Raw genomic sequence first — 25,017 nt, 5'->3', positions numbered from 1 at the left:
AGAAACGGGCCGACGGACCACAGAGCGTTCGAACGTTGAAGGGAAACAGCTGATTTCCCCAGTCGTCTTGAATTTTGAAACTGGTTTCAAAATCAAAGTACATTATTAACAAAGCGTTGTAGACGAATGAGTGTTATTTTAGCCGTGTCGGCGTTTTAAATAGGCAGGTACCAAGCAATAAGTCACTAGGTATATGTACTACAAACTAATAATAATTAATTGAACATAATAGCCTCAGGGGTTTACATAAAGATTTGAAAATATTTTTATTCAGCGTAAATATGTATTTTAAAATTTTTTTAATGGCGTATTCGTATTCCATTCAATTTTTCATATCTTCCTTTCAAATTAATGACATTTTGACTAAATCATCCTGTATAAATTTTAAATCACCATTATTTTTATGAAAGGTCAGGTTATGCGTAGCAGAAAACGAAAACAAAACAAAAAAACACGATTACTATCTATAACGTAATTTATTCCTCAATTTTTTGTTAGATTTTCAATTGCTGAATATTAGATAAAATTTTTCATATTAATGCACTAGGTAGAATTACTTTTAAGTTTTCCGTTATTTTTGAAATTTTGAAATTTATTAGAAAAATTTGCATATCTTGTCGAGCTCTATCGGGTAAAAAGGAAAATTCTAACTTAAAAAATACTTCATATCTAAATAATTTTAACTGTACACTACAGGTGACCAATAATGTATGAAGGTCGTTAGTTGCATACAAATATACAGGGTGTCTCATAATTAGTGTCCAATAATTTACCACTTGATTCTATTGCCAAAAATAAGAATATTTTTTCATATAAACATGGGTCGAGAAATGCTTCCTAAGGGAGCTATGCCCCCCTAAATGGGGCCTCAAATAATTTATTTTTTTTTAAATATTTCCGAAATGGGTTGAAGGAAAATTCTGAATTTTGACATCGTGGACGCTCAATAAAAGTCGAAATAGATCATCATAATATTTTTCAAAAATTTTAGTCAGGGGCGTTTCAATTGGGGGGTCGTCGACTAAGGTTTGCCTCAATTTTTTTTCTTGTTGAAATTTTCAAATTCAGATGCCAATATATGACAGACCCTTATTTCCTCCACAAAAGAGGTACTCTTTATTTCTTTCGATAAAATGCTCCATTTCCGAGAAAAACGGATCTAAGCATTTCAATACATTCATTAATAAAATAGAATAGCTAAAACGAGTACCATTATGAAATTTTATATGTTATCATACATTGTAATAAACAACGTGAAAAGTTGTTTGAAAAGTTTGTTACGGGCGTCCTAAGCAGGGGGGAGGGGGGCTCGGGTAATTTTTTTATTTTTTACATGTTATTTTCAAATTTAAACAGTAAAGTTTGATGGATCTGAGTTTTCTATTAAAAATGGTAATGTTGTTTTATATCGAAAAAGTAATCTGTTTTCGAGGAAAATCGGTTTAAATATGTTACTATGTTTCCAAAGTGTTTCTAAGCAGTTAAATCCTTTTTCATGGAAATGGAGCATTTTATCGAAAGAAATAAAGAGTACCTTTTTTGTAGAGGCAATGAAGGTCTATCATATGTTGGCCTCTGAATTTGAAAATTTCCACAAGTAAAAAAAATTGGGGCAAATATTAATCGACGACCCCCCAATTGAGGCGCCCATGATAAAAATTTTTGAAAAATTTTATGATGATCTATTTCGACTTTTAAAGAGCGTGGTGTCAACATTATGAAAACATATTTTTATTTTTAGCAGTAGAATTAATTACGAGACACCCATTTTTTTAAATAACTTTTTATATTTTTATATAAATTTTCGTTCCACGTATTACTAAATTCAATTAAAAATGCGACATTCTAAGAATATAACAGAAATGCAAATATGTTCCGACGTATCTATCATTTGAATGTAACATATTTATGGCTGGATCAGTTTGAAGCAATGGTACTATTTTTAAAACATAAGGTATTATGGTGTTTTGTGTGGCCGTAATATTGGTTGTTCTAGCGAACATAACAAAACAAACCTTGGGAGCATAGCCAACGTAGGAAAATATTCTATTTTTAATAAATTTTAAGCAAAAATCACGCAATTTTTTAATATGTTAAAAACTGTTTATCAGTACCTGATCAGCACAGGCGACTGGGCAATCTTGCCAGGGCCCCACCCACCAATGGTAGGGACAGGGATCTTCATTGCATTTCTCCGTAACTATATGCGGCCGGTCTTTGGACTGACACATAGCATCCTCCACCAGGCTGGTTTGTTCGATTTCAGGCGACATCGACGACACTGCCGACTTTTGACAGAAAGGACGGCGAAGCTGAACGCCACCACCACAGGTAGAAGAGCACTGGGACCAGTCGCCCAGGATCCACGTGTAGCGCACCTCCTTGGTGGTTTCTGGTTTCCAGATGGAGTACTGGTATTCTATGCCCGGATTGTGGGTTTTGCCTTTGTAGTAAATCTGTGGGCAAGGAACAATTAGACACAGAGTGTCCCATTTAACTTTCCCACCACACTTATCTCGGTCGGATTATCGAATTAAATGTCTCGCATTACTTCATTAGAAACTAAATTAAGGCGAGGCATATTTCAGACGATATTAGTTTTACAAATAAATTTACAAGAATACACTGTTTACTTGTCAGTAAATTAATTGTCAATAGTTTTGTTTCCAAATAACCAAATCTTACTATGGTTAAATAAATCGAAAACCGTTAAATTTATCGACATAAAACAACTATATCTTATTTGTGTAAAAACCAAGAGTATGTACATTTGGTAGCAACCTCTAACGTCTACAGCACAGTCCGGATTCGTTTTCCTGGTCCCAAAAAACCTCTGAATCCAAATTTTCAAAGTTGAAAAGTTTCTATAAATATTAAGAATTTTGAAATTCATAATTTAACTTTAACACCCCGTATCTTTTTTATTATCAACAAATGGACTAAAGTTTAGCTACATCGCACTATTTTGTGTGTCCCATTAATTTCGGGACACCTTGTATAGAAATAAATCAACAGACCGTCAGTGTATCAGACTGTATGATATAGCCGATTTGGATGGCTGATCTGTCAAAGGAATTACAAGAAAAGGACGGTAAATTTTAGGAAACTGTGGCAACCTGTATTGAAAAATGTTTAATGCCCGTTTGCACCGTAGTGTTTCATCCAGGATTAAGTCTGAACTTGGATCAAAATATAGGTAACATTTTGTTTGCACCGTTTCAAATCTACATATTAATCTAGGATTAATTTATTAATTAATTTAAACAAACCCTCAAATTTGACCGCTTAAACTTGGATTAATGAGAAAATATAAATTGACACTATTGACAGTACTTAGCTGCTAGTTATATTTTTTTTAAATTGGCATTTCTTCCTTTTCCTGTGGACTGCTCCTACGAGTGAGTGGTGTTAAGACATCATTGAGAACTTTGAAATGGATTCAGATTCTGCCTTTGATGTATTGGATGATTTTGATATTCACGAAATTATAGACTTTGGATTTCCTAGATATATTAGAAATGATCTATTTCATAATCTAGACAATATGACTTTTTTCCGCAGATTTAGGTTGATAAAAGAGACCACATTATATCTGCTAACTTTAATTGAAGAGGAGTTGGAATATGGAAATAGAAATGGAAATGTAAGTTTTACGAACACGTCGGCATGAACACGATGCAAGTGGCAATCAAAATTTTGGAGTTATAAAAAGCTTTTATTCTTAACATGATTTTGTATTTCTGGGAATAATAGTGCATCTTCTATTCAACAATTGGTTCTATGCTTGTGTTGGTCATTTGTCTGCTATTGCAGACTTTTCAGGGATGGACATATCAACAGTGTCCAGAATAATTGTACGAGTATCAATTGCAATAGCTCGGCTTAATCAGAGATACATAAAAATGCCAAACCCAGAAGAAATAGTTAATGTGCAACATGAGTTCTATAAAACTGCATCATATCTTAGAGTGTTAGGTGTTATTGATGGTACTCATATTAAAATTTTGGTTTAGGATTTGTTTTTGACATATTTTTTTTCCGAAAATAACTGGACATAAGTTAGCAGCATAATAAAATCCCTAAACAGTATTCCTAAAGCCCAGTTTAATTTAATCTACAAAAGCTGATTATTAAAACCTAGTTTTAAAATTAAACCAAGTTCACTTGAACTTGGCTTAAATTCTAAACGGTGCAAACGGGCATTAGAGACTTACATATTTAGAAGGTAGTTAAGGCTCATTACACATTAATAATAATTAAGTGTACCTATACTACAGCCTATATTTGCGCAATTAAACTTTGAGGTGTTAAAACAAATTTATTAAGCAATACAATCTTTTCTCTGCGACGGTATATTTACTAATCTTTTCGTTTCACGAAAGAAAGTGGTCGGCTTTATGCTGAAATTACATTTTAAAACACCGCAAATGAGAAAGCAGCGCACAATCCCAGTCTACTTTATCCCCAGTAATGAATTTTCGTTTATCATATCAAGCTGGGAATAAATACGTCCCCAGATAGAGCGCGCAAACAGATTTAAAGGTATCTTCGTCACATAAACTGAACGCACCTCGGCGCAAAACAGCGTTATCAAGGGACGATAAATATCCTTTTTGTGTATTCAATTACCCGGGCGCCAAAAGAAAAGATGTAAATCTGACCTACGGTTAATGCAGGATGTTTGGCTCGACCCGGCAACACCTAAACAGCAACAAAAACGAACGGGCGATTCAATTATTCGGATATCTTGGCGATTTGCGAGGGGCGAATGGACTGATTCTATGATTTCGGGACTACCCGAGTTGTCCTAAAGAAAAAAAGGCCGACATTTTAAGACATTGCAGCAAAAACGAGGTAGCTGCACTTTTTGGCCAAATGGAGTTAACTGCACGAATCGTTAAAGTATATTAATGTTGTCGTTTGAATAAAAAATGAGACGTCTACCTTACTTGGTTTCGGTCATGCACAATTTTTTGTAGCCACCTTCTCCTCTAATTACTGCGAAACATTAGGTGCAATAACAAGGTAATTGTGCAGATATCGTCATATACAGGGTGTTAATGAACTTATGTCAAAACAACAGCAGCAAAAACTGGGTTAACTGATGTCACAAAGGTCATAGAGAAAAAAGCTAATTAAAAATGTGTTTAAAACTGTTTTGGAACTGCTGAGCAATCGCGAATATTATGATATACTCATAATTTACGGCGAAACAAACCCACATAGCTTGTCAAGTGTATGTTGCTGTAGCGCAAAGAGTTTTGGACACCGGTGAAATATAATCGCGTCGAGGTTGCGACGTGGCCCAGGGCTACTACTAAGAATCTTAAATGTCGAGGAGATGATTTTAGGTCTCGTCGGAGAAGATCCGCATCGTAGAACCAGAAATATCGCACAGCAAGTAAATATTTCGCATCCTATAGAAGCTCAGTTGTACCCATTTCATATTCAACGTGTTCAAGTGCTTACTCCTGAAGATTTTCCATTACGTCGAGGTTTTTGCGAATGGTTGCTTCAGGAACATGTAAGAAATCCTCAATTTTCAGCGCAAATACTTGTTATAGATGAAGCATGTTTCAGTCCAAATGGTATAAATAAAATAAAACTCACCACTGGCTATCGAAAATCCACACGAAATACCCTAAAACGACAAATAGTCGCGATGCCCTTCAGCAACAGTTTTCAGGGAACATGTGGTCAGGTATCGTTATTGACACTGAATTGCCTATACTCCGCGGTCGAAATTATAGAGAGTGATTCAGACATAATATAAAAACTATATTACCATAATGCGTATGAAATATAAAATGATTTTTATACGGTTCAATATTATTTATCTTTGTGCCGCTCGCTACGCACATCGATAGAATCTATAATCGTCTATAGACTGAGTTACACTGAACGTCGATCTATATTCTATCTCTGTCTTTTGCACTTGGTAGGGAATAGGGAAATGCTTTTTTAGTAGGTGTAAACGGACTTGATTTACCAGTCCTGAGAAACGTCATAGCATAAGCGTATACGAGGGGTCTAATTCCATGGCTAAAATAAATTTATAAATTAAAAAAACACAACTGGGACGTTTTAAAATGCTGTAATAATTAAAATGGATCAAAATGCCGATTATAGCAAACCGTAGAAAATATTAGATGTTATATTTTATTATATTTTTTCAATATTTTCTATATCTTGTTGCCTTTTACGCATTCGCGCCAATGGATTTTCGTTCCCGGCACGCTTCATCCCCTTTACTAGTCCAAAAGCTAGCGAGGAGTCACCCTCTATAATTTGGACCGCGGAGTATAGACGCTTAGACGGTGCTTCATATCTAGATTTTTTGCAAACTCGCTTGCAGGAGTTATTGGAAGACGTGCCATTAAATGTTCGGCAAAATATGTGGTTACTGCATGACGCTAACTTTTTTCGGAGAGTGCGCGACTTTCTAAACATTACTTTTCCCGATCGCTGGATAGGCCGCAGCAGCCTAGTGCCCCCCCCCCCCTCCCGTGGTCGCCGGACCTAACTCCTTTACACTTAGAAGCAATCGAACATCTTCTATGAAAGTCAGTAGTTCTCAAAAGGTGGCTCCTTGCAATGTTGGGGTAATTCAGATTTTAAAATTACATTTTACTCAACACAAATCCGTGTATTTACCTCATTTTGATATAACGGACATGTGGACAGAAATATCTGACATAAGTTCATTAGCACCCTGTATTGTTCGTTGCATAAACGAGATATATGTCAGATGCCTCATTCTTGCACCAGCTAGTGACAAATTTGCGTTCGCTAATAAAAGTAATTTTTATTTGTGCCTTATAGACATTTGAGTTAAATATATTTCTTATGAGTCTTCAAGTTTCGAGGAAGATACAGGCTCATCAGATGACTACATACGCTCTCATTATAGTGAAAATGAGACAAACGCAGCGGTTCCAAAAGAGAGGTTTGAAAAAAAAGAAAGTTACTTAATATTGAAAAGCGGAAACGAAATCTAAGAAAAAATAGCAGGGCATTGGGAAAGATTTACGTGGGAGCTATATTGTTTCACCAAGGTCAAGGTCGAAAATAGACATGCAATTTTGGATAATTTCAATAAATTAGTTTATTAACATGTACTTACATTATTTTCTAAAATAAAGTTTGCTTTTCTTTAAACAAAGTAAAGACCAAAGAAAAAAATCAATATAAATTTTAAAACACGTTTTTGTCTCTCCTGAAAAATGTCTAATAATGCAGCTATTTCGTTTTATCTGCAATGTCGTCATTTGTTTTCAAAATTATTAAATTTAAATATGGCTAACAAATAAATTATAATTTTTAATATTTTATAGAATTAATATATTTCAAAATTAATTACTAGTTTAAATAATCATATATTTGGTTTATAACGAATAAAAGTTTTAAGTGAATGACCAGTATGTAATAAAATAGTTCATTTTACTCCACACCCAAGAGGACCCCTTTTTTAACTTTTCATGCTTTAGTCTTTCTTTCTCGTATTTAAATAATGAAGAAAGGACATTATTGTACTCTTCGTTAAAAATTATTATTAACATTTAAGTAACTCTGGAATCGTGCAAGTTGTAATACGAATAATAATGAATTTAATTTTTTTGTTAATAAATGGTTAGATTTAAAGCAAAATAGTGAGAGAGAGGTCAAAGTTTTAAAATAAACCAGGCTTTCTGATACGAATTTTTGAATATTCAATTTTTCAAACAAAAAAGTTGTAGCAAAAAATTACTTAAGTGGATCCTTATTTCAACCTCCTCCAAGGAACAGAAATTTTTGAAAAAATGTTGCACATGCATTAGTAGAAAATGTGTGTAAAATTTGACTATTATACCTTTTTTGGTTTTCAAATTACAGCCACTACTCCATATTTTTTATGAAAACTGAGGGGCTTAACATTTTACTAAGGTCATTTGTGTTCTTTTTACCTGTACCATTTATGCTACTTCTTTTGAAAACACCCTGTATGTATAGGCATGTGCCATGACTCTCTTGTTATACTCACATAGAGAACTATGGGTTCCAGCACAGGCCCCGGGATACGGATCTTCTCCAGGTGATTGTCTCTCTCGTAGAGGGCTTGCGTGCCCGCAACTGTGTACTCTCCCGGCAGGGTGATGTGCCTGAAAGTAAGCGGAAGTGGGGATCGATTAAACGAGATGTTAATTCGCCAGAATAGGAATGTTGGATGGAATGCCCGTAGTTTTGTTGGTGTGAATAGGTAGCTCGAGGCTATTGTTTCGGCAAGATCGATTGTAGTTGTAGTACAATAGATCTGACATTAGCTCAATCTCAATATTATATACATCAAGTGAGTTTTTTTTGGGAAAATACCCCTGTATCTCGTTTAACAGAGAAACAGACAGTAGAATATAACGAAAAAACATATTTGTGATAAAATATTTGATGGTGAGATTTTACGATACATCAAAAAATATAGTGGTTTTTAAAAATTTATATAAATCGAACGGCCATATAAATGGAATAAAGTACAGCGTGTCTCTCCATATTTTTCACTTGTTTTACAGCAGTTAGTTTTCGAGGCAAAAAAATATTTATCCATGTTGGTCCATTACTTAAACATATAACAATATTATTCAAAAGCTACAGAACAGCTGCATATGTTTGCCTTATGAGATTCATTCATATAACATTACAAACAATGATATAAATATACATGGCCAAATGAAAATGAAACAGAGCCATTTTCAGGAACTGCGTCAAGATTGTAGAAAAACGCTCGGACCCGTCGTTTTAGATTAAAGGGGGGCATTCTTTGCTGCTATTTTTGACTCCGCCACTTTCACCCCCAAGCAAGGGTAAGCATCACCCCAAAATATTTAAGTAATTTGAGTAATATTCTTTTTGAAAGCTCTTACAATTCTCTTTACAACAGACTTTAAATTTTATAATTCCGCCCAATACTTTGAAACAAAATTACGTTTTAAAATTTAAATTATGTTTAGTTGCTTACTTACTACTTAGTTGATTAAATGTTCAAACTGATGACCGCCCGCTCCCATACAAGAATAAAGATTTTGTTCGAAACGTTCGCGCACATTCCGAAGCATTTCCGGAGTGATTCGACGGCATTCGTCGACGATTCTTTCACGCAAATCTTCCAGCGACGCTGGCTGTGTTTTATAGATTTTACTTTTTAGGTATCCCCACAAAAAGAAATCAAGGGGCGATAAATCCGGTGATCGTGGAGGCCACTCAATGCTGCCGCTTCTCCCAATCCAATTTCGTAGAAAACGTTGGTCCAAATACTGACGGACAATTAACGCATAATGCGGAGGAGTACCGTCCTGTTCAAATGATCTTCATCATACTCTGGAACATTTTCAATAATACCAGTCAAGGCAGGGTCAATAGCGTCTTCCACTAATTGCAAATACATTCGGCCAGTCAAATTACCAGGTAGAAAAAAAGGAGCCACCAGCCGGTCACCGAAAATTCCAGCCCATACATTTAATTTTTCCGGTTGCTGTGATGCACCTCGTGAAAAACTCTTGGGTTTGAATAGGACCAATAGCGGCAATTGTGACAATTTACCGTCCCGTTCAAGAAAAAACTGCATTCATCAGAAAAATAGCTCTCCTGCTCGCTCACTCATTATTTCGCAAAATTGCAAACGGCGGTCATAATTATCCGCATGAAGTTCCTGGACTAAATGTATTTTGTATGGATGGAATTTATTTTTCTTCCTAATGGTTTGTATGCTAGTTCGATTGATCCCAGACACAGATGCCAGCTGCATCGTACTTAATGTAGGATCAAGATGAAGTTGTCCCAAAACTGCAACTTCACTAGCTTCTAGCTTCATTAACTATAGGTTTTTCAATTTCTCGATTTTTATTGGCTACGTTCCCTGTCTCTTGAAATTTTTTACTAACTCTAGAACATACTTCCTCCTGACATGTCGATCTTGATGTTGTTCATTAAATAGCTGAGCTGTTCTATTCGCATATTTATTGTTCATAAAGTAAAGCGAAATTATATCTACCCTTTAAGCAATGGAATAAACCATCGTGTTTAATTTACAAAATCACAATTAAATAACAACCAACGCTTCCAAATAATACTAGAAAATAATTTGGAATCCACTAATTTTATGTTCATTGTGTGTATAGCATTCATTTCTGTTTTTTACAATTGTGTTTTTTTACGTAAGTGATAACAAATCGCCAAAAACCAATGTAACGCAAGAAATACTAAATTTATAACTCGAATGACTGACATTTTTACCGTTACTAATTGTTTGTACATAAGTTACAACTTTAAAATCAAAATTGGGCGGAATTATAAAATTTAAAGTCTGTTGTAAAGAGAATTGTAAGAGCTTTCAGAAGAAACATTACTCAACCCCCAATGCCACTTAAATATTTTGGGGTGATGCTTACCCTTGCTTGGGGGGTGAAAGTGGCGGAGTCAAAAATACCAGCAAAGAATGCCCCCTTTAATCTAAAATCGACGGGTCTGAGCGTTTTTCTACAATCTTGACGCAGTTCCTGAAAATGACTCTGGTTCGTTTTCATTTGGCCACCCTGTATTAATGTACACATTTAGTATTTTCGAGATAAAATTTATTTTTAACAAGCATATACACATGTCTCTCTAAAATTTACGAGAGAATGAATGAAGCCTAAAATGGATTTTACTTTATGTAAGATTTAAACAAGATTTACTATTTCTCATACGAATACAGTACTTATCTATTTCTCATACAAAAAAATATTTGTATAAAACCAGTTTCAGAATTTGAAAAAGAGACACTTCCGCTACACTAACAATCAGTTTGCGTTCTTTGCACAGACAATAGTAGATTCAAATTAGTTATGTAATATACACAAAACCAAGGAAAATATATAATGACAGCAAAATATTCATACACTATTTTGCATATTACTTGTTATTTGCTAAAATTTTATATAATTTCCAATTATGTTTTATAGGTTTTAATTATTGTCAAATTTATTGTTTTACTCATACCGGGTGTATTTTTTAACTTGAAACTTTCAAATATCTCGAGAAATAAACACTGCGAAAAATATGTCTATAATTAACGATTCTGCAGCACGGTTCCACCGTAAATAATCAAGATTAGACTTTAAACAAATTTTATTTCTCTAAATTGCAATTAGTGAAAAACGATTTGCAATAAACTACTATTTTCGTAACCCAAGAACAGGCGTACATTTTGGGATCCTTGGTCAACGCGATTTCCTACGCTTCTGAATGACATTTGTTGCGGCTCGCATTTCATAATTGTGTAAACTACTTGCTACTTGCTACTTGAATGATCAAATTTATATTTTTAGCTCTAAAGTCTTACTATTTTTGTGCGTCTTATATGTCCCTTTTAAACGTATGATATTGTCAAGTTTCGGTAATCAGTAAGTAATTAGTAATCTTCAAATTTTAAATGTTTTCTGATTTTTACATCCGCCATCTTTTAATCAGGAATTTTCTGATTCAGATTTCAGATTCGTAATCAGCGACTCCAAAAACAAGTGGTAAGAAAATTCAGGCAAAAATATTTAATAGAAAAATGTGTGACTTAAAGGGGTAAGTGAGACCCTGGTTTGTAGGTGGTTTTCAACCGTCTGAGTTATATTCTTTTGGTATGTTGTCTATTACAATGCTATGGTTTTTCACATTGTTTTGCACTAATATTCGTTATCTGATCAATGAGTTTCAAGCTCAAAACAAATTGATTATTCAATAACATATCCTCATCTTTTACAGACACAACTAGTCTTACTTTTAAACATTTTACAAATATTCTCGCAGAATGTTGGTTCTTAAATCCGTACAAGACATTATTAACAAAACGCTTTTTATCACGTGAAATATTACAAATATGTGGTTTCTCTGTCGGTTCGCTTCAAAATATTGAACGCGAAACTTTTTCGTTGCAGCGTAATGAATGTCGTTGAATCCAAGTAAACATCCCCATACTAATTTGAATTCGTATTGACTCGTACTGGCGCTTAATTATAAACTTTGTGCAGCACCAGTTGCACCAATGAAAACTACAAATTGCTTGTTTAAAACTGCATAGAACGAATAGAATTAGGCGATAATAAAACCCACGTAAAACGTAAGTAAATTTCACGTGTTCTCTGTCGCCATTTATTTCCAACTTTTAGTCGCGAAATAATTTATAGGAACGGGTCCTGTCTGCGGGTGGTAGCGACAAAGAACTGAATTTGGAGAAAATAAAGGTTTTTGACATAACCATTTACTTTTTAAAATAAGGGATTCCTTCTTTCTATTAATAAGAAAATTATATAGCTCTGATGTTTATATTTACCTACCTGTTTTTCTCTTTAAGATAAATATTACTTTCTCTAATATTTTGTGTCTCCCTATATAAAGCAAATTTAAAAGCTAGAAGTTTTAAGTTTCAGTCACGTTGCATAATAAAGATACTCTTTTAGGAACTACAGACTTGATAGTATTTATACTATTAGTTACATTTGATGAAATGGAAAGTATGTAGCACTATATTTGATATCATAGGCAAATCATTTAATATTACATTTTCTTAAAACACCATATATGTTTTTGTTGATTCTTTTTTTATATTGCTGTCTCACAATCAGTCATACAGTGGTTAATGGATTTATCTATAATAATAAACATGAAAATGAGAAAAGTATTCATCTCGACTGACGTTTTAAAATTTTACCTTTGTTATACAAATTGTTGTTTTAAATGATGTTCTGTTTTTATTAGAGAAATCTGAAATCTCTCGAAAATGTGTACTTTTTCAGACTCCAAAATACCGTATTCTAGTATTTTAGTTCGTTGCTAAGCAACCATCAGCAAACAGTACGGGAAATTTACATTTCCGGTCTAGGCTAGGTAGTTTTCCCATATCGTTTTTTACTCATATCAAAAATGCATTATTTAGTAAATATAACATTTATTGGACATATTTCACTATTAAACGTTTATTATATTATTTGTTTATATTTATTTATGTTGCAGTTTATACAACCATTGTCTGAACTTTATATGAAAAGTCGGCGACAGTATTATTAGTTAATTACATACAGGATGACTCAGAACTTATCGAAAAAAAAATTTGGATGTACAGGGGACTCCTACGAATACAATTTTGTAAAGAAAAAATCAAAAAGGGCAGTTCGAAAATGATTTAAAAATACACTTCTGCACGGCACTGGAAACTGGCCCACTGTAAAACCTGACCTAGCACAATGCGACCGGCATGGCGGCAAAGTGTGACAAAAACGGACAAAAACTTGAAAGAATTTCGCAAGGAAAGAAATAAATAGAATTTTTTAGCACCTATTTTATTGAGCAAATTCAACTGCTTTTGCCGCTATTATTAATTAATAAAATTTGTGGTTTTAAATAATAAACTAATTTTGACATACAACAGCTGTTCAAAATTTTGTTCACCGACGTGTGGACATTTGGGTCCGTTCTTATTCAGTTTCTACGAACTAACACAAATGCCGTCTTGCTTCACACAAATGCTTCACCATAGTACAAATATTGTCTTGCTTCACCATAAATTAAAACGATATCCATCAACTCCGAGTTGATATACACGCAAGTCATTTTTGACACTAACTACTAAAAAAGTATTGTAAACAGTCGGATTTCAGTATTCGCAATCGCTGAGGCCACGTGGCTCTCCACGCGTATTGCGAATGACGCTAGAGACTACAGTTGTCCAGCTATGTAATGGTTGAAAGTACTGTAACTAATTTTTTTCTCGGAAACTATAAGGCTTTTACAATTTTTTTTACAATATTGACTCCATTTCTCATTCGCATTTATTCCCAAATTTTTTTGGATAAGTTGTGATTCACTATATTTTGACCATCCCTTTAACTTTTTTGTTTTGAGAGTTATAAAAAAATGTGAAATATAAAAGTTGCACGAGTTTTTATGAATTTTTCGAAAATGATAGTAGAAAAACAAATGAGGTCAAACAAAATGGCCGCAGATGTTAACTTTGTTAAGTTAAATGGAACACCGTATATATTTTTACATATTTGGATAGAACGTTCCCTGTCGAGCATAGCATGTAGGGTTTGTACATATTTTGAAACTTCTAAACGCATCTAATCCATTTTATTAAGTATGTACTATCTGGTGATTGAGTAACAAACATCTCATGTTGTTTATTTGACAAAACTTTTACTTCTTTAGTTTATAGTTGTCACTTTGACGTTTAAGGAAAACAAGTAATTTCAAATATTTTTATATATCAATATCGTCCTTGCTGTCTGTTGCTCTCAACATTGAGAATTTGACCACAATGTTGATGCCTTCAACTTTGTAGATACATCGAAAAAATATGCAATCGTAACATTTTCGGATCGGGAAGTCGTTTATAATCGAATTCGTACTTTTCCCTAGATTTGTTTAGTAATAAATTTAAAGTCGCATTTTTTGTAGCTGCCACTTACTATGGTGGTGTCCCGGACACCTGAACATCATCACCACTGTCTATTTTAAATAATTTGTAATATTATTTTAGCACTTAAAACGAATTTGACTTTTATCACAATAAATAAGCAATGATTGTCAAGGAAATGATTTCATAAGCAACTAGACTGTAATGAAGAAATGCCTATGCATTAATAAAAATTTCTTAGTTCATATTAGTTAATTAATATTGTTGGCTGTTTCAGGTAAAAACATATTGCTTTTACTACTAGATACACAAGATACTGTTCCTGTTACATCTGGAAAAGTGGCAATATAGCGGCAATGCAATTACCCTCTTCAAACCAGCATGCCCTTTTACACCTGGATGTTAAATTTGATACGAATCAGATAATTTGTATAAAAGTGCAGTTGGTATTGCTTCACTTATGTTTTAGAGTACGCTCTGTAAATACAGTAAGTGGTTCTAAGATTATTAAATCAGATAGAATTGATTATTTATCTTTTCATCAAAATTGATGCCTCTGTCTAAGGATACAAAAATTAAATACACAAAATTGTTTCTTCTTTGGTTTAAAAGATTGTACTATTTAAAACTACTTAATTTTGCGATTAATTATTATTTTAGTTGGTTGGATCGTTCAAATTTTTACGTATTTAAAAAAACAAAAAAACACTTGTATAGTTGTCCTACCCGAGATTGTCGCCACCATATGCGAACTCACCTCTTCCCGTTCAGATAAAACCTCCTGGACAGGGCGCTGCCGATGCTGATATAGTTCTCCGAATAGCCTTTCTCCTCGATTCGGATATTACGAGCACCCTGAGGTATCACGACGATTTCCCTGTACCCGGGCGACCGGCTTTGCTTGTTGTACTCTCCCCACTTCTTATCGCATTTGGTGCCGTCCCCCTGGCAGATGCCGCAGTCATCCTCCTTCGCGGTGGAGTCTACTACCCAGTCGCAGCCGACCTTCTGAAATTAGAAATATGCGATATAAGTGCTTTTATAAAGAAAACCTATTCTAAAACTATTTCCTGCAATTTATACTATTAAATCAGAAAAATTTAAAAATGGTGAAAGTCATGTTTTTACCGTAAAAATAAATTTTGAGGAGATAATTATCGAAGTCGTCGACAACCTCATTTTCTCATTGTAAAAACAAGATGATTGATTCACATAAAAAAATGTTGGGGACATATTGTACGATATTAAAAATAGAATCGACTCCAGCTAAAAAATTATAACAAACTATTTACTGTCGCTTATAGTCTGTTTATTAAAATGTATCATCAGTTTTTTGCAGGTGATTCTCCAGAAAATTTTCAGCCTATTTGATTTGACAAATGCCTATTTATTCAGTATTACTCCAGTTTCCATAACGTTCATATTACCGTGGTTTATTGTATCAGTTTTACAAGTGTTCGAAATGATTATAAAGCAATGCAGAATGAATAAATTTCTAATTTATGGCGAAGCATGACAAAATGTATTAGCAGCTTCTCGCTTTAAATGTTGTGGAATAAAGTCCCCTTATACTTATCCCAGCAGGCAAATCGTTTGACAAGTGCCCGGAGTGTCCAGATTAACACATAATACATTATGCTTAAATGTGTTTCTATCAATGTATTGCGTGTGCAAGCTATTATCCTTTACGGTTTAAATTTTATAAAGATTTATTACAACAAAATTCTCAAAAATTTAGATTTATAACTGATATGTTAGTTACAGAAACAATTGTGATTACAAGAAATGGGATAAATAATGTCCACAATGCATATGTCTAGGAATTTAAAACCTCGCAACGAGATCATTTCCAAAACCATTTTCTTTTAATTCTTGTGACAATCACTTAATTGGCATATTGTCACATGCCTCAAGAAATCAAGGATACTTTTGAAAGTAAGTATTCTATTCTGAAACAGTTTGACAGTATTATTATTAATTGTTGTACATGATGTTTTGGAAAGACGCACAAATGACATGTTACAAGACGTTTTAGAGTTAGATTTTTATATTATAAAATTCCAATTTACAGTTTTTAATAAAAACGCAGTTGACTGTCTCGAGGGTAACCAGTTTCTGCTCCTTAATATAGAGGATGTCCGGATCGAAAGGATAACTTCAAGCATGGCTTCCTTGGATAGAAATAAACCGAATTAGATCAAGTTACCTTAATATAATTTTGCTTTCCTGAAGGGTTACCGGGTTTCAAAATATTATTTTGTACATAGCTTTTTAAGGAAGCAAACCTGTATTAAGGTAACTTGATACAAATCGGTTCATCTTCAAGGTGGTCATTTCTAAAATATGGCCCAATGACCCTTACGGATTTCAGAAGGTCAATCGCGTTTTCTTGGAAAATGATTCGTTTCCTCCGATTTCAGCGGATTGAAATTATACATTGTGATACGTAAGTCATGATATTGCTGGAAACAAATACTACTCTACGGACCGAGCCGTATTGAATTATACCAGCAATATTATTACAATTACAATTCAATACTACTCAGGGCATACAGCCGGTAGATAACAATATAATCACTTAAAATTTGCTGTCGTCCACATAGTGGCGGCACTAGTTATATCTTAAAATGTCATTGGGTAAGACTGGAGCTAGCAAGAACTAAAAATGGTCAAGAACTAATAACACTAACTAACGTATCCTCAAACAATTACCTGTACCAAATTGCAATGCATTACACTTTTTTTGGAAAATACGTATTTAAAATTTGATTAAAAAAATCGTACACAGAAATCATGGTCCGTAGAAAAAAACGTTGTTCTACCAGCACCAGTTATTGGCATATTTTTTTAATAAGACTGTATAAATTTTAATTATAATTGAATGTAGGTACTTTACTATTAGATATTTGAATTTGCTCTTATTTTTCTTTAAACTGTAATCGTTTTATTGACAATTTCTTGAAAATTAAGGTATTTTATCCTAAAGATTAAGATAAAGAGAAAATGAAATCTTTATCTGCTTGCATTTTGACAAATAATGATTCTACACACCCTTATATTTTAAAGTAGAAAACAATGGACTAGTTTTTCATTAAAATGACGATATTTAATTCAAGCATCTTAAATTTCATGTATATATGGTGTCACCTAACGAATGTTACATATTTCATGGGTATAATCTAGAACCCAAATGGTATCGATTTAACTAAACTTGCATAAACGAAAAATGTCGCAAAAAAGTTACAGGGTGTTAAAGTGTGGTCCATTCTCTTCTACGCATTTCCTTAAACGCTTTATGAAACTATTGGGAATGGGAAACGAAATATATGTTCGTCTAACTTGACATACAGCGTCTTTTATTCTATTCCTAAGTTCTTTTCCCGTATTAGGTGTTATAGAGTTGTAAACAATTCCTTTCAAATGACCCCAAGAGTAAAAGTCTAAAGGATTAAATCCGGACAGAGAGAAGGCCAAGGACTACCTCGATCAACCCAACGGTTTGGAAATGCTTTATTTAAATGATCTCTCACCAAATGGCTGTAGCACCATGGTGCATGAGCCACATTTGTCGTTTAGTATTAATGGGTACTTCTTCGAGAGCCCCAGAAAGTTCTTGCCGAAGGAATTCCAAATAATTTTGGCTGTTCAACTTTACAGGTAGAGCGATAGGCCCCATAATAAAATTTCCTATAATCCCGCACCAGACGTTAACTGAAAATTCGTGTTGGAAGTGATGCTCTTTTATTGCGTGTGGATTTTAGAGTTTTTCCAAACACCTCTACGGGTAAAAACAGCTTCATCTGTAGAGGCAATTCTCCAGAGAAAGTGTGATTCCTGTTATGTAACTGGAGAAATCGTTCGCAAAATATTAATCCCAGGGGGCGGTTTGCTTCAAGCAAATTTTGTACAGGGTGAAAATGGAAATATTTTAACTGCTGCGTGCGGAGTATGGTTGAAGCGGTTTTGCGGCCAATTTCTGCGACTGCTGACAAACGATGAATAAAATTACGGGATTTTCTTCTACTCTTCTAGAATTTGTTCTTCGTCTTGTACCCTTCTTTGACCTTACGTTCCATTCGTTAATTAGACCGAAAGTTTCCACTTTCTCCTAATCTGGTGAATAAAGAAGCAAACAATTTATGAGAAGGCTGTCTGCGATTCGGATAAAGTTTTTCATATATTCTAGCAGAGCGTCCAATAAAATGTTCATGTACAAATAACACTAGCATGTCTCTCATTTCATAATTCGTCAATTCATTGTGACCAGGCATTTTTAGAAACAAATTTTTGCAAAATACAAACTTGACAGTGACTTATCGAAATTGTCTTGTTATTTCCAAAAAATATGGGGTATGTGTTAAAATAATTTCTGCAATATCTTCAAAACCGATTTCGACTTTTGATAGGTAAACATTTTTTTGTGTAGAATATAATTCACTGCCTACTTCTGAGAGTTGCGTGTAAAAATTTAAACGTACCAAAAAGTTATAGGAGAATATTCGCCAAGAGTTGTAGTAAAATGAAGAGAAACTAAGCAACAGCAAATTTTGCTCAAATCGGTAAACTGGGTTCTGAGTTAAGGAGAAAACAAGAAATTTAACACCCTGTAACTTTTTTGTTTAAACAAGTTTGCTTAAATCGACACCATTTGGGTTCTAGATTATACCCTCGAAGTATGTAACATTCGTTAGGTGGTATCCTGTATTTGTCGAACCGTTCAAAGGTGTAGCTGTGACACTATTCATAAATTCTTAGCCGGTGGTGGAGCCATTTGCTTGGCGTTTTAGGGGCCCTGTGAAGATGGGACACATAAATATGTCGCTGTTTATTTCAGAGAGGGTCAGGCAGAAAAATGTGGAGAATTCGGTGCGTCCGAATAAAGGTTGCGGCAAGACCGGAACGAAAGGTCATATGTCGTTCCTATATGAGAAATATACGCTTTTGTGAAACTAAAGGAAAAGGAATACAGAGCGTTTATGGAAAGAAATCACAAATTTCTTTTTATAGAGGAAATATTAACAGTTACTTTTTATTCTTGATATCTATGCAGAGTCAATATATTCAACTGCTGCAGAGCTACTCGTGTTTTGTAAACATACGAAAGTAAGTTTATCGATTTTCACTATATCTGCTTCTGTTGAGCAAAGAATAAGCATTAAATTTTGAGGCTATGTCGCTAAAAAATGTTTAAAAGTGATTAAAGAAGGCAGAAGAGCGTCCCGGATGACCAACAACGTCAACTGATGAACAACACGTTAATCAAATCAAAGATCTTATACTCGAAAACCATCGATTAACAATAAGAGATCTTGCTGCAGTTGTTGGCATTTCAAAAGGTTCGGTAAATAAAAAACGATCAACTTTTTGAAAAAACAGCGTCGCGTTGACATCCGTGAACTCTGACTACCAAGACGTCATGAAACGCATCATTACTGGCGACGAGACTTGGATCTACCCTTTCTACCCGGATCAATCGAGTGAATATCGTGCAAAAGGTGAACCAAGACCGAAAAAACTACGCTAGTCATTCAAAAATTCCCTATTCCCTAAACTCAAGAGACCATTCCGTGGTCACCGTTTTGATTCGATCGAAGAAATAAAAGCCGAATCGATGAACACATTGAAGGCCATACCTGAAAAGGACTTTTCTGACCGTTTCGAGAGTTGGAAAAAACGTTGGCATAAGTGCATTATATCGGGCGGGGATAACTTTGAAGGCGACGAAATTAATTTGGAACATAAATAAAGACTTTATTTTTTAAACAAATTCACCTCAGATATAGAAACTTTTATGACGGCATAATATATAGAATCGCATTATTCAAAGATTTTACCTATGAACTGTTACATTTTTCAAAAATTGTAACAGTCTCAGAAAATATACTATTTACGAAAACTCTTTTCCACATAAAATCACCTGAGGAGGCGCCTTCAGTATTTTAGATTACCCCGGATCACCCTGTACTTTCACGATCGGTTGGACTTGCTATTAACCAGCTTTTTGTGCTTAAGAAAAAAACTTTAAAACTTGATTTAATTTTATATTTAATTTAATAAATTCTTTAAAGACCGCCTCAGACCCCAAGTTTCAGGCAACACCTGGGCCTGACGTTTGTCAATTTATCCAGGTAATATTTTTCTCAAAGGCGTTAAAGATACACTTAATTAATATTAATGCTGCGCGCCCGTAATTATCGATTTTGTTATTATCCCCTTTATAATATCATTTTTACTTTCTCTCTCCCCTCTGTCCTTCTAAACAACCGGTTCCAAAACAATTAGCAGGCTTTACTCGCTACAGTCGAAAATGGTTATTAAAGAGCGAATGTAAAAGTGATTAGGCAGTTACTATGACTTTTTAAAGGCGCTGAAATGGATCGTCGGTGGGTTTTAATGTACTGGGTGAAATTTTGATGCGACCCCCTTATTTACTCGCATAATGGGACTCGAAACAAACATTTAAAAACACAGAGACACGTTTAACGAAGGCAGAGTCGAATATTTTCATTATTACTTTATGCAGTGTGAGAATTGAATGTTTTCACTCCAATCGTATTGATTTACGCATCATTTTCTTTTAATAATACATGCCATCAAAGTAACACTTTCATAGTGTTCTTTCTTTCTATAGTGTAGGGATTAACACTTAGACCCTACACTATATAAAAAGTCCACGATTATAGTGAATAGAAGGAAAAAATATATTACATTTTACAGAAAAAGGGTCACTTGATAAAAAGTATTGCTTTGAGATTATTATAGAGAAAGGTAACATTTCATATACAGGGTGTCCAGAAAATAAAAAAGTCTGAAAATGTTATAGGAGTAGATATACTACCTTCATTTTTACTGTTTCAAAAAGTGTCATTAGGAAAAATTGTTCGAAATTAAATTATGAAAGAATTTCCATTTGTAGCAAAATTGGACTCCATTTGATTATTACAAAAAATTATGTCCATGCCAAGTGAGCAGGGTGTAAAAATATGGAAGAACTGAAAATGTGGGTATTTTTATTTATAATTTTTTAGTTTTCAGTAAAAAAAAAATATGATAGAGTTGCAACTTATAGCAAAATTGGTACACTTTGTTTATTAAGGAGAATCTGGCGCTACGAAAAAATGCAGCTAATTTCGTATTATTGAGATATATTATTTTTACAATGCGAAATCAAATTCTGTGAATTAATTATTCTCGAATTATTTATTTGATTTTGTTTATATGACACAAATGGATATTTTTAAATCATATTTAAACTTTTCCATACGAATCATTTCGTTTGTAGATAATCTAAACTACGTAAAAGTTCTTTGAAAAAAGAGCAGTGTATGCTTTATGCAATGTACTCTATGTCAATTAGTTGATGCCTTCGAGCGATGTGCAGCTTCACAATCTTCTCTTCAGCAGCTTTTTTTCCTGACTTTGTTATTTTCTGTTCTAATTCTCAAGCACACATACTTTCTAAATGTATATCAATAATCCTATATACATGACAAGGACTGCAACTTACAAATAATAAACAAAGCATACTCGTGAGCTGTTGCCAAGATTCTGTTGAAACTTTTGGCATTTATTTATGCATATTGGGTAAAAAATAATAATTGAGAAATGGAAATATATAATTTTATATAATTATTTTAAACTCGATTTTATACAATATCTACAAGCAAGTTATATCAATCTACTTACTGTCTAGTCATAAAGAATATTTTTCTTTACATTGACATGACAAAACATTTGTTTATTGAAAATTTTGTTTGTGAGTTTAAATGACTTTTAAATTATTTATATCATGACGTTAAGTACTTCACTTTACTCAAATGTTGTGTTGTGACGAAAATGACATTTTATTCTTCATTTGTTGTGTCGCTGCACTTCGACTAAAAATCCTAACAGTAATTATCGTATAAATGCTAATTTTTCATACAAAAAATTAAACTAATATAGCGCTACAGTAAGGGTCTTAATATTTATCGCCAAACAACACAATAATTCAACGAAACATATTCAATTGTGCCGTGGCACAGTTATCTTTACAGAAAATAATGTAAACATTTTCAACAATAGCGTAACTGTTGAAAAATCTGAAGTAAAAGAAAAATTATGATAATGAAGATGCGTTATTATGCTAGCTCTACGGTCAGTGAATGAATATTCTACCACGGAGACGTTCAGACTTAGGAGTTTTCAACCTCACTTTAGAGGCAGGCGACGAAGTGAAATGTCTCAATCGGAGATATGGAAAGAAATTCTCAACAAAGCTATGTTTTAGGACGAATCCACTCTACAAGTGGCATTGTTGCTTCGCAACGTTTGCGACATTGGAGTCTCGAGAATTTTACAATACCATATAAGCGACAATATTTCCAGTAAAGAAATGTTTTGTGTAGAATTTCCTTCTGTAGACTTCTTACTTCTTTAAAGATGCTTGCAACGGGAACTATTACCTAAATATGCTCCAAACGTTTTTCATTAAACTGGATTGCCCAGCATGATCCATATTAATGGCCCTCACGGTGTCCAGATTTATCACTATGAACTTTTACTTGTGGGGCCGACTCAAACAGCAGACCTTTGGACATTATCATTTAACATATTGGCCTGCTAAAACGACGTATTATAGGAGCTGTATAGTCCATATCCTTAGAAGTTATAAGTTATAATGAATTCTCCTGGTACTAGCACTCAAATATTAGATACAAGATTTCAAGTACCTACATATGTTATAAGACTGTAACAACGAATGTTAGAGCTTCAGGGATTATATCCATGTTCAGAAAGTGCATAGGTACGTTGAGACTAAAATAGAATTATGTGAATGAAACAATCAGAAAACCATCAAATGAAATGTATTTTTAAAAATTTATAATAACAAATTTGACAATCTTTGGAAGTTTTGAAAAGCTACATGCTAAGAATTATAAAAGAGATAATAATAACTGGGCAACAATATTTTTCTTCATTGGCATAACGTAAAGCCATTTTGCCAATTTTGAAACAAGTGCCACTCTAATTATTAACAATTAACTCTATGATTAACAATAATTCAAAATGACAAGTAGTTTTAAACAAATGCAAATATTATTATCGTCATGGAGATTTATAGGCTACTAATGGGGTTTTTCTTCGTAAATACGTTGCCATTACTATCATTTTTTCACTCAATGCCATGACAAACAAAAAATACAAAAATTTGGGACTACCCTATAATAGTTCCGAAAAATTATGCAGTGTTGCCAAAATATTAAAACACTGATTTTTGAGGATGTTGAAGCCAAAAAAATGCTTTATTTACTCAGCTTAAAATCAATATGGCCCCCATAAGAAAAAATAAAGTTAATGATGGTTTCTCGCAACCGAAATGTCGCAATGGAGATTTGAATGTACAGTGAAATACCTGAAAAATTTGCTGTGAAAAAATGTCCACACATTTAAAAATTCTTCTAAATAAAAAAGTTTCAAACGATTTTCGAAAACGCCACATTTACTATTTTTCAAAATAACTCAAAAACCTGAGGAGCTAGAACAGGTCTGCAAGCTCTACAGAACTGACAAAAATTTTCTCCATTTAAGAAACCAATACATGCATCACCAAAATGGTCCACACTGTATAATCGTTATTGTTTGAGTTTTCTGTTAGGGGACTTTTCACTGTTTCATGAATTTTATTTAAAATAATTCAATTTCAGCTAATGTGGTATAATAATGTTCTTGGCGAACATCCACTCAATGAAAGTTATACACAAATATCAGTATATCAAGCTTTTTTGGAAATTTGTCTAACATTTAATTTTTAGGAAATTTTATTGTTCTAACAATTCAATTCCCTATTTTTCTCTTAATTTATGAAATTTAATAACAGTGCATGTCGCAGTTTCCGAATGTGTAAGCGCTCACGGCTAGCAAAAAATTGCGAAAAAAGTTAAACTTTTTTTAGAATTTAGAAAACAGACTTGTATGTGCTTGTAAAAACTAAAGGCAGCTTTCGAATAAATATTACCCCTAACCAAAGTTACTCATCCATCTAATAACCACCAAACGTTTTTGAATTCTATGAAAAAAGTAACTTACGTGTTTATTACAATTTCTTTCGACAAAGTTATTAGTTACCATCCTGCATTTTAGAACAATCTCATTCTAATAAATAATTCTGTTCAATACCCCCAAACCTTTCATCGGCTTAATTTTTCATCCTACTTAAAGCATACATTACCTTGCATATACCTGATATACAGATGTCTCTGGAGACGACGCTGCACGGTGTCCCATCAATCGCGTAGTCTCCCCAGGGCACTATTACAGTCTCGTTGGCGTCGCTGCAGTACAGCTGGCAGGGCTCACCTACGACACAACACGCTTGTATGTAAACACATCGTTGGTGGTGGAATGAAAATAAGCACGGCATTTTTATGGGATACGGTGCCGGTGGGTCAGTATTAAGATAGATTAAGATAAGTAGATATTAAGATAGGGCAATTTTACATTGTTATTTTATACAATATGGAAGTATTTTTTTGCGTACTATTTGTTACATATAATGATAGAAAAATTTGTTAGTCTTAACATTACCTACTTCTAATTGTAAATTATTTAACTAATTGAAGTTA

General features: G+C 33.6%; 1 protein-coding gene across 1 annotated transcript in view; it reads right to left on the bottom strand.

The window, feature by feature from the left end:
* The window catches only part of LOC108914617 (A disintegrin and metalloproteinase with thrombospondin motifs 7-like), a 32,127-nt gene extending 7,312 nt beyond the window's left edge, over positions 1-24,815 (bottom strand). Inside the window, exons 1-4 of the mRNA XM_018720463.1 lie at positions 24,624-24,815; positions 15,171-15,421; positions 8,021-8,138; positions 2,115-2,456 (exon numbers count right to left, since the gene is read on the bottom strand). Of these exons, the coding sequence (XP_018575979.1) occupies positions 2,115-2,456; positions 8,021-8,138; positions 15,171-15,421; positions 24,624-24,815 (903 nt within the window). The remainder of the gene's footprint in view (positions 1-2,114; positions 2,457-8,020; positions 8,139-15,170; positions 15,422-24,623) is intronic.
* Positions 24,816-25,017: the final 202 nt, after the last annotated feature.

This window comes from Anoplophora glabripennis, unplaced genomic scaffold (assembly GCF_000390285.2).
Source record: "Anoplophora glabripennis isolate ALB-LARVAE unplaced genomic scaffold, Agla_2.0 scaffold887, whole genome shotgun sequence".
NCBI lineage: Eukaryota > Metazoa > Arthropoda > Insecta > Coleoptera > Cerambycidae > Anoplophora > Anoplophora glabripennis.
This window is presented reverse-complemented; position numbering and strand designations above follow the sequence as displayed.